Consider the following 15,038-nt stretch of genomic DNA (forward strand, 5'->3'; position numbering starts at 1 on the left):
TCACTCCCCTCCTTCCGCCTTCTTCAGACTGCGGCCTCATGGCCGTGGCAGGCAATAAGGGATCAGCTGAGGCTGCCCAGTCTGAAGCAGGTGTAAGGACATGTGTGAGCGGCGAACATATTTACTGCACAAGGCCACGAATCCCAGCACCGCAGTGTGACTTTATGGAAAGGCACTGTGGGTCTGGGATTTATGGCCATCGTTAACCGCACCGGCCAACATGAAATGAGGTCATAAGACGGCCTGCACTAACAGGGTATTGCCAAGGGATAACACAAGAGCGCACTCTCCTGTACTGCAAATAACAACAGTAAGGAGTCTGCGCCCAGCACCTAGGTGTAAATTTTGACACCTGTGCTGCGTCTTCTTCAAAAGAAAAGTCACGCCTCCACTACTGTTTGACAGTATAATGGGCTAAATAGTGTACGTGTTTTATTCAGCGTGTGCAAGGAGCAAAATGAAGAGAGCAACCTTTTACTTGTGCAGCATTAATGCTGCACAAGGTGTGGCTCTTGTACCTTGCAACACCTGAGGGGGGTTAAAGGTTACCTTTGAAATTGGTTCAACTAGGCTTCGGCCTACACTTTGCTCCTCTCCTCCTCCTGCTGACCCTGGGCTCTAACACCGCTAGTTTTTGCCCTGAAGTGCTAGCTGCACAGAGAAAAACACCAGCCAATGTGTTAGTGGGGTTCAGCACCGCCAGCTGTTCCCCTGCTGTGTAGCCGGCAACGTGACCTGCAAACGCCACGCTGGCACAACCAACCAAAAGCTGCCACCAGTGGAGGCTTCGGCCTACACTCTGCTCATCTCCTCCTCCTGCTGACCCTGGGTTCTAACACCGCTAGTTTTTGCCCGGAATTGCTAGCTGCACAGAGAAAAACACCAGCCAATGTGTTAGTGGGGTTCAGCACCGCCAGCTGTTCCCCTGCTGTGCAGCTTGCAACGTGACCTGCAAACGCCACGCAGGCACATGAACTGAAATTGAAGGGAGCTTGCCCCCCACCCTTGTACAGCAGTACTGCTGCATTTGTACAAGGTGGCTGACTTTTTCTCCTTGCCCACGTGGAACTCAACACGTACAAAATGTGTCTCATTGAGACCATTCAACTGTCCCTGAGGTGTGACTTTCCTTTCTAATGATACGCAGCACCACCCTTGGTAGCGCTGCCCGTCTTCTGACATCATTGGTTGGCTGCCTGTGCCTGTGCGTCCGCCCTGCCCAACACAACGCCCCTCGTTGTCTCATATATTTTGGCTGCGAGGGTGTTATTGATAGGCATGTGCAGTGCATATGTTCGCCTGTCTTAACTCATCTCCTTCCGCCTTCTTCAGACTGTGCGGCCTCATGGCCGCGGCATGCGATAAGGGATCAGATGAGGCCGCCCAGTCTGAAGCAGGTGTAAGGACATATGTGAGCGGCAAACATATTAACTGCACAAGGGCACGAATCCCAGCCACGCAGTGTGATTTTTTCCAAACACACTGTGGGACTGGGATTCATGTCCACCGCTAACCGCATCGGCCAACATGAAATGAGGTCAGAAGACAGGAAGCGCTCACAGCGCATGGCCAAGGGATAACAAGAGCGCAGACTCCTGTACAGCAAATAACAACGCTCAGGAAGCTGCGCCCATGCACCAAGGTGTTATTTTCGACACCTGGGCTGCTTTTCTTTAAAAAGACAAGTCACGCCTCCACTACTGTTTTACAGTAGAATGGGCTAAATAGTGTACGTGTTTTATTCAGCGTGTGCAAGGAGAATAATTAAGAGAGCAACCTTTTCCTTGTGCAGCATTAATGCTGCACGAGGTGTGGCTCTTGTACCTTGCAACACCTGAGGGGGGTTAAAGGTTACCTTTGAAATTGGTTCAACTAGGCTTCGGCCTACACTCTGCTCCTCTCCTCCTCCTGCTGACCTTGGGCTCTAACACCGCCAGTTTTTGCCCGGACGTGCTAGCTGCACAGAGAAAAACACCAGCCAATGTGTTAGTGAGGTTCAGCACTGCCAGCTGTTCCCCAGCTGTGTAGCCGGCAACGTGACCTGCAAACGCCACGCAGGCACAGCAGAACAAAAGCTGCCACCAGTGCAGGCTTCGGCCTACACTCTGCTCCTCTCCTCCTCCTGCTGACCCTGGGCTCATAACACCGCCAGTTTTAGCCCGGACGTGCTAGCTGCACAGAGAAAAACACCAGCCAATGTGTTAGTGGGGTTCAGCACCGCCAGCTGTTCCCCAGCTGTGTAGCCGGCAACGTGACCTGCAAACGCCACGCAGGCACAGCAGAACAAAAGCTGCCACCAGTGCAGGCTTCGGCCTACACTCTGCTCCTCTCCTCCTCCTGCTGACCCTGGGCTCATAACACCGCCAGTTTTAGCCTGGAAGTGCTAGCTGCACAGAGAAAAACACCAGCCAATGTGTCAGTGGGGTTCAGCACCGCCAGCTGTTCCCCAGCTGTGTAGCCGGCAACGTGACCTGCAAACGCCATGCAGGCACATGAACTGAAATTGAAGGGAGCCTGCCCCCCACCCCCAGGTGTTTCTATGTATAACAGCCACCTTGTTCAGCAGTACTGCTGCATTTGTACAAGGTGGCTGACTTTTTCTCCTTGCCCACGTGGAACTCAACACGTACAAAATGTGTCTCATTGAGACCATTCCACTGTCCCTGAGGTGTGACTTTCCTTTCTAATGATACGCAGCACCCCCATTGTTAGCGCTGCCCGTCTTCAGACATCATTGGTTGGCTGGCTGTGCCTGTGCTTCCGCCCTGCCCGACACAACGCCCCTCGTTGTCTCATATATTTTGACTGCGAGGGTGTGATTGATGGGCACGAGCAGTGCATATGTTCGCCTGTCTTCACTCCCCTCCTTCCGCCTTCTTCAGACTGTGCGGCCTCATGGCCGCGGCATGCGAAAAGGGATCAGCAGAGGCCGCCCAGTCTGAAGCAGGTGTAAGGACGTGTGTGAGCGTCGAAAATATTTACTGCTCAAGGCCACGAATCCCAGCACCGCAGTGTGACTTTATGAAAAGGCACTGTGGGTCTGGGATTTATGGCCATCGTTAACCGCAGCGGCCAACATGAAATGAGCTCATAAGACGGGCAGCGCTAACAGGGCATTGCCAAGGGATAACACAAGAGCGCAGACTCCTGTACAGCAAAAAACAACGCTCAGGAAGCTGCGCCAAGCACAAAGGCGTTATTTGGGACACCTATGCTGCGTCTCCTTAAAAATACAAGTCACGCCTCAACTACAGTTTGACTGTAGAATGGGCTAAATTGTGTACGTGTTGCATTCAGCGTGTGCAAGTAGAAAAATTAATAGAGCAACCTTTTACTTGTGCAGCATTAATGCTGCACAAGGTGTGGCTCTTGTACTTTGTAACAACTGAGGGGGGGTTAAAGGTTACCTTTGAAATTGGTTCAACTAGGCTTCGGCCTACACTCTGCTCCTCTCCTCCTCCTGCTGCCCCTGGGCTATAACACCGCTAGTTTTTGCCCGGAAGTGCTAGCTGCACAGAGAAAAACACCAGCCAATGTGTTAGTGGGGTTCAGCACCGCCTGCTGTTCCCCCACTGTGTAGCCGGCAAAGTGTCCTGCAAACGCAACGCAGACACAAAGCTGACTCCAGTGCAGGCTTCGGCCTACACTCTGCTCCCCCTGCTTACCCTTTGCTCCAACACCGCTAGTTGGGGCTGTAGGAAGACAATCTTTGATAGGCAACGCATCCGGGTTCCAGCACCGCCAGCTGGTTCTCAGCAGTGTTTTTGTCACAGGTACTCCCTCGTGCCAAACCTGGTTCCAGCACCGTCAGCTGTTTCCGGGTAGTGTCAAGCTCACTGAGACGCCTATGCTTGCCCCGTCGTGATGCGGTCGGGTTAGCCAACTCCAGGGTGCCTCCAGTTTAGGAGCTTCCTATGTGGGCTGCGTGAACTGGTAGTCAAGGCTGGTTCTGTAGTGCCAGTAGGCCCTGCTCCCCCTGTAGGACTGTTGGGGTTCGGTAACTGCGGCTGCCTCGCGGCCTAGCTGTTCTCTCCTCTCCTGTGGGCCTTGGGGTCCACCACCTGGTTCCAGCACCGTCAGCTGGTTCCGGGCCGAGCCTTTGGCTTAGGTGCCTCCCCCTGGGTATCCGAGTTCCGCCAACGTCAGGCGGTCCTTGGTAGTGCTTTTAAGCGCGGGCACCTACAGCTTAGTAACCGGGTTCCAGCACCGTCAGCTGGTCCTCGGTCGTGCCATTGGCTCTTGCACACTGGGGCAACGCATCTGGGTTCCAGCACCGCCAGCTGGTTCTCGGCAGTGGTTTTGTCACAGGTACTCCCTCGTGCCAAACCTGGTTTCAGCATCGTCAGCTGTTTCCGGGTCGTGTCAAGCTCACTGAGACGCCTATGCTTGCCCCGTCGTGGTGCGGTCGGGTTAGCCAACTTCAGGGTGCCTCCAGTTTAGGAGCTTCCTATGTGGGCTGCGTGAACTGGTAGTCAAGGCTGGTTCTGTAGTGCCAGTAGGCCCAGCTCCCCCTGTAGGACTGTTGGGGTTCGGTAACTGCGGCTGCCTCGCGGCCTAGCTGTTCTCTCCTCTCCTGTGGGCCTTGGGGTCCACCACCTGGTTCCAGCACCGTCAGCTGGTTCCGGGCCGAGCCTTTGGCTTAGGTGCCTCCTCCTGGGTATCCGAGTTCCGCCAACGTCAGGCGGTCCTTGGTAGTGCTTTTAAGCGCGGGCACCTACAGCTTAGTAACCGGGTTCCAGCACCGTCAGCTGGTCCTCGGTCGTGCCATTGGCTCTTGCACACTGGGGCAACGCTTCTGGGTTCCAGCACCGCCAGCTGGTTCTCGGCAGTGGTTTTGTCACAGGTACTCCCTCGTGCCAAACCTGGTTTCAGCACCGTCAGCTGTTTCCGGGTCGTGTCAAGCTCACTGAGACGCCTATGCTTGCCCCGTCGTGGTGCGGTCGGGTTGGCCAACTCCAGGGTGCCTCCAGTTTAGGAGCTTCCTATGTGGGCTGCGTGAACTGGTAGTCAAGGCTGGTTCTGTAGTGCCAGTAGGCCCAGCTCCCCCTGTAGGACTGTTGGGGTTCGGTAACTGCGGCTGCCTCGCGGCCTAGCTGTTCTTTCCTCTCCTGTGGGCCTTGGGGTCCACCACCTGGTTCCAGCACCGTCAGCTGGTTCCGGGCCGAGCCTTTGGCTTAGGTGCCTCCTCCTGGGTATCCGAGTTCCGCCAACGTCAGGCGGTCCTTGGTAGTGCTTTTAAGCGCGGGCACCTACAGCTTAGTAACCGGGTTCCAGCACCGTCAGCTGGTCCTCGGTCATGCCATTGGCTCTTGCACACTGGGGCAACGCATCTGGGTTCCAGCACCGCCAGCTGGTTCTCGGCAGTGGTTTTGTCACAGGTACTCCCTCGTGCCAAACCTGGTTTCAGCACCGTCAGCTGTTTCCGGGTCGTGTCAAGCTCACTGAGACGCCTATGCTTGCCCCGTCGTGGTGCGGTCGGGTTAGCCAACTCCAGGGTGCCTCCAGTTTAGGAGCTTCCTATGTGGGCTGCGTGAACTGGTAGTCAAGGCTGGTTCTGTAGTGCCAGTAGGCCCAGCTCCCCCTGTAGGACTGTTGGGGTTCGGTAACTGCGGCTGCCTCGCGGCCTAGCTGTTCTCTCCTCTCCTGTGGGCCTTGGGGTCCACCACCTGGTTCCAGCACCGTCAGCTGGTTCCGGGCCGAGCCTTTGGCTTAGGTGCCTCCTCCTGGGTATCCAAGTTCCGCCAACGTCAGGCGGTTCTTGGTAGTGCTTTTAAGCGCGGGCACCTACAGCTTAGTAACCGGGTTCCAGCACCGTCAGCTGGTCCTCGGTCGTGCCATTGGCTCTTGCACACTGGGGCAACGCATCTGGGTTCCAGCACCGCCAGCTGGTTCTCGGCAGTGGTTTTGTCACAGGTACTCCCTCGTGCCAAACCTGGTTTCAGCACCGTCAGCTGTTTCCGGGTCGTGTCAAGCTCACCGAGACGCCTATGCTTGCCCGTCGTGGTGCGGTCGGGTTAGCCAACTCCAGGGTGCCTCCAGTTTAGGAGCTTCCTATGTGGGCTGCGTGAACTGGTAGTCAAGGCTGGTTCTGTAGTGCCAGTAGGCCCAGCTCCCCCTGTAGGACTGTTGGGGTTCGGTAACTGCGGCTGCCTCGCGGCCTAGCTGTTCTCTCCTCTCCTGTGGGCCTTCGGGTCCACCACCTGGTTCCAGCACCGTCAGCTGGTTCTTGGCAGTGTCTTTTGCTCTTGTACCTTCTGCTCCCCATCCTGGTTCCAGTACAGTCAGCTTGTTCCGGGCAGAGCCTTTGGCTTAGGTGCCTCCTTCTGGGTATCCAAGTTCCACCAACGTCAGGTGGTCCTTGGTAGTGCTTTCAGGCACGGGTACCTCCTGCTTAGTAACCGGGTTCTAGTAACGTCAGCTGGTCCTCGGTAGTTCCATTGGCTCTTGGACCTTCGGCTACCCATCCGGGTTCCAGTACCGTCAGCTGGTTCTCGGCAGTGTCTTTTGCTCTTGTACCTTCTGCTCCCCATCCTGGTTCCAGTACCGTCAGCTGGTTCCGGGCAGAGCCTTTGGCTTAGGTGCCTCCTTCTGGGTATCCGAGTTCCGCCAACGTCAGGCGGTCCTTGGTAGTGCTTTTTAGCACGGGTACCTCCTGCTTAGTAACCGGGTTCCAGTAACGTCAGCTGGTCCTCGGTAGTTCCATAGGCTCTTGAACCTTCGGGTAGCCATCCGAGTTCCAGTTCCATCAACAGGTTCTTGGCATTTTCTCAGCCTTCTTGTACCTTCTGCTACATTACCAAGTTGAAGACCCTAAAGTCGACGACCCGGAAGACCACCCCGATGACGACGACGACGACAACCTGGAAGACCACCCCGATGACGACGACGACGACGGCGGAGACGATGACGGCGGAGACGACGACGGCGGAGACGACGACGGCGGAGATGACGACACTGGAGACGACGACATGGAAGACCGAGAAGCAGAAGAACAAGAGGCTGCAGAACAAAGAGCAGAAGAACATTAAGCATAACACTTAATATCAGAGCAAAAGATATTATCTCAATTATATGCAGAAGAAGACTAAGCAGTGTATGGGGGTGAGTCCGTTCCTCCTCGTGGTGCCCCTGGATAAAGCCTGATGCTGCAGGCCAAACTGAACGCGGACAAATGTAACTTTTGTGACTGGCAGAACGGAAGGTGTAATCTTCCAACTTTTATAGATAACAACTATGGGAATGCCTGTCACAAATGAGAATATGATGAAGAAGTAGAATAGGAAGAATAATACAGTTGAATAAAATGAATATGTAGAATAGAAAGAATAATAATAGTTGAATAAAATGAATATGAAGAATGTAATAAAAAAAAAAAAAAGGTAAAGGATGAAGAAGAAGATGAATAAGGTGAAGAAGAAGTTGATGTCAAAGATGCTGATGATGATGAAGATGAAAGTGTGGGAAAAGTAAAAAAAAAAAAGAAGGGGAAGGGCGTGGAATAGTGAAACATCAATATCGAAAGAAAGGGTTTATTTTAATTCCGATATTTTGGTCCCATTGACTTGCATTGGGATCGGGTATCGGTATCGGCGATATCCGATATTTTTTGAATATCGGCCGATCCTATCTGATACCGATACTTTCCGATATCGGAAGGTATCGCTCAACACTAGTCACCATATATAATATCCTCCTTAGGCTGCAGCTGACTAGCTTGTCCCTTAGTATACCTAATTTCTTATTCTCAAAAAATGGCCACTGCTGAGTTTTGAGGAGCCCTATGTAAAATCTGAACCATGCCTTCCCTGGCTTCCTCTGTCGCGGGATGGATATAGCACTATAATGGGCATTGGTCGATCTCACATCAAAATAATAGGATATGAGGCATGGTTCACTGTCCATAGCGATCTCAATGCTTTTTTAGTGGTCATTTTGGAGATGGAGAAAATGGTGTAACTATATGACAGACGGATGCCGTGGAAGCATAGCAGGGGACATAATACATGGTGATTGTATATTACAAGTAAAAGTGCTTCTCACAAAATTAGAATATCATCAAAAAGTTAATTTATTTCAGTTCTTCAATACAAAAAGTGAAACACATGTATTATATAGAGTCATTACAAACAGAGTGATCTATTTCTAGTGTTTATTTCTGTTAATGCTGATGATTATGGCTTACAGCCAATGAAAACCCAAAAGTCATTATCTCAGTAAATTAGAACACTTTATAACTCCAGCTTGAAAAATGATTTTAGAATCCGAAATATTGGCCTACTGAAATGTACTGTATGTTCAGTAAATGCACCCATACTTAGTCGGGGCTCTTTTTGCTTCAATTACTGCATCAATGTGGCATGGCATGGAGGCGATCAGCCTGTGGCACTGCTGAGGTGTTATGGAAGCGCAGGTTGCTTTGATAGCGGCCTTCAGCTTGTCTGCATTGTTGGGTCTGGTATCTCTCATCTTCCTCTTGACAATACCCCATGGATTCTCTAGTTTAAGGTACCGTTACACTAAACGACTTACCAACGATCACGACCAGCGATACGACCTGGCCGTGATCGTTGGTAAGTCGTTGTGTGGTCGCTGGAGAGCTGTCACACAGACAGCTCTCCAGCGACCAACGATGCCGAAGTCCCCGGGTAACCAGGGTAAACATCGGGTTACTAAGCGCAGGGCCGCGCTTAGTAACCCGATGTTTACCCTGGTTACCATTGTAAATGTAAAAAAAAAAAACACTACATACTCACATTCCGGTGTCTGTCACGTCCCTCGCCTTCAGCTTCCCGGACTGACTGTGAGCGCCGGCCGTAAAGCACAGCGGTGACGTCACCGCTGTGCTCTGCTTTACGGCCAGCCGGCGCTCACAGTCAGTGCGGGAAGCTGAAGGCGAGGGATGCCTCTCCATTCTTCCTCCAGACTCTGGGACCTTGATTTCCAAATGAAATGCAAAATTTACTTTAATCTGAAAACAACACCTTGGACCACTGAGCAACAGTCCAGTTCTTTTTCTCCTTGGCCCAGGTAAGTCATTTCTGGCGTTTTCTATTGGTCATGAGTGGCTTGACACAAGGAATGCAACATTTGTAGCACTTGTCCTGGATACGCGTGTGTGTGGTGGCTCTTGAAGCAATGACTCCAGCAGCAGTCCACTCCTTCTGAATCTCCCCAAAATTTTGAATGACCTTTTCTTAACAAACCATTCAAGGCGGTGGTTATCCCGGTTGCTTGTGCACCTTTTTCTACCACACTTTTTCCTTGTACTCAACTTTCCATTAATAAGCTAGGATGAAGCACTCTGCGAACAGCCAGCTTCTTTAGCAATGCTCTTTAGTGGCTTACCCTTCTTGTGGAATGTGTCAATGAATGCCTTCTGGACATCTGTCAAGTCAGCAGTCTTCCCCATGATTGTGGAGCCTACTGAAACAGACTAAGGGACCTTTTTAAACGCTTAGGAAGCCTTTGCAGGTGTTTTTTGTTAATTATTCTAATTTACTGAGATAATCACTTTTGGGTTTTCATTGGCTGTAATATGAGTTTCACTTTTTGTATTGAAGAACTGAAATAAATTAACTTTTTGATGATATTCTAATTTTGTGAGAAGCATCTATATATAGTCATATTTAATGTCGGTGGTGGTGGTGGGGGGGTTGCTTTAAGTCCGGGAACCACAAACTTTTTTGGTCTAAGGACCACATTGTCTGATTTAACCAACCTTGTAGGCAAGAATAAAGAATCATAAACACCTAAATATAAATATCTAATTGATGCTGCTTCCATTTTAAGATTCCCACGTAGCAAACAGAGGTCCTTTTCTCTCTTGTTCACAATCCAAAATGGACTTACAGTTATACCTGATACTCCTCTACTCCCTAACATGGAAAATGCATATGAGCAGCCACCACATACTATCACACATATCTCTGACCAGATAGATGAGGACCGCACATAAGAGGCATCAAGGACAGTAGGTTGAGCAGCCCTGCTTAATGCGATCCCTTGTATAACATCCACCTACCTATTATAAGTGCTGAGTAATCATCATTGGAACTTGAAATGATTGATTCAATTGACTGAACATATCTGATCTGTAGATAAACAAGAAACATAGCAGTACGCAAAGTAGGGTTAATTCTTTTAACACATGATTTGTAAATTTTATCCTTTGCTTGAAAACATTGTAACTACACTCCCTGACAGAAGTTCTGTTGCTTATCCATGTTATGTACATAAAAGCTTATAACCTTATTCTTTTGAAAGCTGAAACCCTCCAAAATGTGGTTTAGGTTAAGAAAATAAATTGGCATCAATGCAGAAATATTGATCAGTTAATGGACACAGAATGGTCAGATTTTGGCAAGACAAAAGTTTTGTCGCTCACAGAAAGTAATGTGATATTCAAACAAATAATTAACTTAATTATTTACCAATTGTTGCATAACATTGGTAAATGAAGTTGTGGTGCTATTAGAGTCATATTTAATATTCTTTGTGACTTCCATGAGCTTGAAGGAATGTATCCATGCGGTTCAACAATGATCCATACAATTTATTAATGAAGTCATCAGAAATAGCAAATAATGCATTCTTACATGCCTCCCAGAGCTCATCTAGATTATTTGGTTTTGTCTTCCAAGATTTCTCTTTCATCCTACCCCAAACATGCTCAATGATGTTCATGTCTGGTGACTGGGCTGGCCAGTCCTTGAGCACCTTGATCTTTTTCGCCTGGAGGAACTTTGTTGTAGAGATGGATGTATGAGATGGAGCACCATCCTGCTGCAGAATTTGACCCCTTTTATGATTTGGAATATAAGAGGTAGCTAGTACTTCTTGATATTTTAGGCTATTGATATTGCCTTCCACCTTGCAAATGTTTCGCACACCCCCATACTGAATGTAACCCCAGACCATGATTTTTTCACCACCAAATTTAACTGTTTTATGGGTGTATTTTGGATCCATATGGGCTCCAGTAGGTCTCCTGCAGTATTTGCGGCGGCTGTGGTGTAATTCTACTGAAGATTCATCACAAAAATCTACCTGCTGCCTCTTTTCCATCTGTTTAGCAGGCTGTGGGACTTTGCAAATGCCACGCGGTTTTTTATTTGCCTTTTGTATAGTGCTGGCTTCTGGGCACTGATTCGACCATGGAGGACATTTCGAGACAGAATCATACAAACTGTTCTAGTTGACACAGGGACTTGAGGTGACCAGGCCTGTTGGAGCTCTGCTGCAGTGGAAGAGGGGCTTGCTTTGGATTTTGTAACCAACAAACGTTCCTCCTGAGCAGTTGTCTTGTGGGGTCTGCCGGACCTGGGCTTGTCAAACCCATCTCCAGTCTCTTCAAATCTTTTTTCAATTCTTTGTACTTGACGCTGAGACACATTAAAGGTGCCAGCCACCTCTGCAGTGGATCTGGTCTTTAGCCTCTTGATAATCCAGGCTTTGGACACAGGGTGGATTTTTGACATGTTGTCAGAGCTCAAGTTGCAGTTAAAGTGAAGGTTTGGGGTGCTGGGTTTCTTTTTATACACACACTAATTAACCGATCAGTTACTGAGCACAGGGGAGGATGTAAACTACGATTGGGTGCATTATATGACCAGACGACAAAACTTTTGTCTTGACAAAATCTTGACTATTCTGTGTCCATTAACTGAGCAATATTTCTGCATTGATGCCAATTTATTTTCTTAACCTAATCCAGATTTCGGATGGTTTCAGCTATCAAAAGAATAATTTATACAACCAATGGATGAATCTAGTGTCAGGTTATAAGCTTTTATTTACATAACATGGATAAGCAACATAACTTCTGTCAGGGAGTGTATGAAGCGATGGCCGGGGGACCACCACGGTACAGGAAGACTACTGTACACAAGATGAGGTGCAAACAACAAAGGGTAGATTTATTGGAAGGCAAGGAATGAAATGGATGAGGAAGATGCAAACAGGGGTATGCAATGGCAAAAGATAATTTGCAAGAGTTATATTCTTTAGCTTGTCCGTAAAATAGCACGGTGCTCCAACTGTTACAGACTCAATATATGTCACACAAGTAAATCCAAACAATAAACAAAGAATGATACTACTCTACGTATAACCTCCCTGGCCTTTACTAAGCAGGCCTCATGGCTGCCGTGTTCTGACTATTGAAGCCTACACTAGGCCCTGACATGTGCACAAAACAGGAGCAAACTTTTCACGGTGATGTTGGGGACTCAGATCCAGTCCCGGGGGGGCCCAACAGTCTAGTACGGTGGTGCGCACGGCTTTCTGTCAGCTTCGTGAAACGTGGTCTTCTCCTTGCTTCTGGGTCCTGAGGTCCTCCTGGAAACTGTAAATCCCTTTCTCAGTATCTTCGTGGCTCCTCGAGCTAACACAGGACAGCCACCCTCGCTGCACCCGGAAAAGTCTGTCAAATCTCACACGTCCACTCCGTTACAGGCTGGGGGTCATCTCTTGCAGCTATATCAGGACACAGTTCTCCCCTCTTGCAGCTATCAGCACAAAGTTCTCTCTGCAGCAGGCTCAGCAAACACATGCTGTTCAGGCTCCACCCCTGCCATCTGCACAGTCCAGTTCATTCACACAGTCTATTGCAGGGGAGAAGCAGGACATTCCATCCTGCCAGACAAGGGGGTGCAGTCTCTTAAAGTAACAGTGTGTTCTTTACTGTCCATAACAGCACCACCCTCCTACATGTATAGCTATTATTGAGCTCAGTACCAAGAGCCCAACAGATTATTCTGCAGATCAATCATCCATACAAGACTTGTGCTAGTCCACCTTTAAGTTCATCAGTAATATTAATTAACATAGGCCTCATTCAGACGTCTCTGATTATTCATGTACACAAAAAAAACAGTATGATCATTATCAGTGTCTTAGATCTAAGTTGCATCAGTGTTTGGTCCGTGTATCAGTTTTTACCATCAGTGTTTCATCAGTGATTTTCACGGATGGATAAATATAAAAATATTTTATGGGGGCTTTCTAATAGAAGAAACTGGATAATACAGACAGATAAATGATCTTACCTGTGTAACCCAATCGTTATGTACCTTCCAACGTATATATTTCACATTCTTCAGCTCTGTAATATGATCTATTGCAATACTGGGAATTTCATCCACAACCTGATATTTTGTCCAGTTCCTTTTTTATTTGACAAAAATAAATTATACGAAGTTAATTAATACTTATAGTCAGCATTATATGATTTAAAGGGGTTGTCCAGGATTTTAATACTGATAGCCTATCCTTATGCACTACCCTCCTAAGAAGCTGGGAGTTGAACTCAAGTACTTGAGAACGGCCACTACTGAGTGTTCGGATCTGCGGAGTTCTAGCTATATTGCTTACTTCTGATCGATGCGGGACCTGCTAACAGTGGACTGGTAATCGTGCATGGTGTTTGACCTTCGCCAGTCTCATATTGATGACCATCATTATCAAATTCCTGGACAACCCCAAATGAAAGTAATCAGAAACAAATAATATCTTGAAATATCCCCACACTACTTACCTGAGAGTTTCTGCCATGAATGACACTATAATAATGTTGATGCAGCCCTATAACACAATGGTTATACTCGTTAATACTGAAGACTAGTAAATAAACTGCATTGTGAATTACCTTACCACGTATCAAATATTCATTTTAAAGTAAATCTACACATATAATTGCCAGTTGGGACTTCCAGCCGCTGTCCCCGAAACCCATAAGGCACCACGGCAGTGTCACTTGCGCCTGCGCAAGTGACATACACGTCTCCGCTATTCTCACACAGGCGCAGTAACAGCCGCGTTGTTACTACGTATGCGCGAGAATAGCGGTGATGTGTATGTCACCTGCGCAGGCGCAGTTCGTGGCCGTATGCGTGGTAACGGCGCGGCTGTTACTGTGCCTACGTGGGGAATAGTGGTGACGTCTATGTTTAACTTGTGCAGCCACAGTAACAGCCTTACGGCCACGAAGTGTGGCTGCGCAAGTGACAGATTTATACGTCACCGCTATTCCCAGTAACAGCCATAATTGTGCGGTGTAACCGCGCGTGCTTACTTACGATTTTTGATTACCTCACACAGCACAATCTTCTCCACAGTCCCATACTGTGTATCAATTTTGTCTACTGTCTGAGACACAAAAATACTGTCTACTACTGGTATGTACATAGTTCATACCACTGAGGCACTGCTTCTGGATTTGACATTTTAACTGTAACAAACAAATAATTAAAAATATTTGGCCTTATCACCATTACGGCACAAAGAAAGCCAGTACCACACCAATATATACATTTTTTTTTTTTATCTCAGCCAGCAGCAAATTCAACACAGTCCCATACTATATAACAATTGTGTCTACTATCTGAGACACGCAGGTACTCTCTACTACTGGTACGTACATACCTCATACCACTGAGGCACTGCTTATGGATCCGCACACAGGGGGACATCACATAGCGAACACCGCCCAAGAAACACTACACCATATACGAAAATACAGCACACAACAGGGAAGAAACAGTGCACAAGGGGTGAAAGAGGTCAAATGACCCAACACATACAATACAAAAATGCAGAGGGATCATATAGAACAGATGTGTTGGAAACGGTGTGAGACAAGTCCACTGCTCCTGTCAGCACCACTAACCATACACAGATGTTAATTTTACCGCACTCGGCCTATTTCTAGTAAAATATAATGTCCACTTTTATTAATCAGCCCTTGTTGCATGTATAAAGCACTCAGAATAATGACTTACTTGCTCATCACCAAAGTAAATGATACACTCGTCTGCATCACGGAGACTAAAATAAGAAAACATTTTAAAAATGGCTGTAAGTGGAAAGGTTCCTAATTGTTTATGTTACGATAGTTAAAAATGGCAGCCGGTTATATTAGTATCATGCCCAGATCTAATCACAATGATAGGAACTCACAGTGGGTACATTAGCAGAATGGCAAATCTAAGTATATTGCAAGGTTTATTTCTTGTATAAATACAATCAAATAAAGTTTATGA

At 48.1% G+C, this 15,038-nt stretch overlaps 1 protein-coding gene across 2 annotated transcripts in view; it reads right to left on the reverse strand.

Moving 5' to 3' along the window:
* LOC138656731 (cilia- and flagella-associated protein 337-like) overlaps positions 1 to 15,038 on the reverse strand; it is a 150,685-nt gene that overhangs the window by 111,307 nt on the left and 24,340 nt on the right. For both annotated transcript variants that reach the window (XM_069743933.1, XM_069743934.1), the window contains exons 6-9: positions 14,778 to 14,823; positions 13,535 to 13,581; positions 13,047 to 13,164; positions 10,022 to 10,091 (exon numbers count right to left, since the gene is read on the reverse strand). In XM_069743933.1, the coding sequence (XP_069600034.1) occupies positions 10,022 to 10,091; positions 13,047 to 13,164; positions 13,535 to 13,581; positions 14,778 to 14,823 (281 nt within the window). The remainder of the gene's footprint in view (positions 1 to 10,021; positions 10,092 to 13,046; positions 13,165 to 13,534; positions 13,582 to 14,777; positions 14,824 to 15,038) is intronic.

This window comes from Ranitomeya imitator, chromosome 1 (assembly GCF_032444005.1).
Source record: "Ranitomeya imitator isolate aRanImi1 chromosome 1, aRanImi1.pri, whole genome shotgun sequence".
NCBI lineage: Eukaryota > Metazoa > Chordata > Amphibia > Anura > Dendrobatidae > Ranitomeya > Ranitomeya imitator.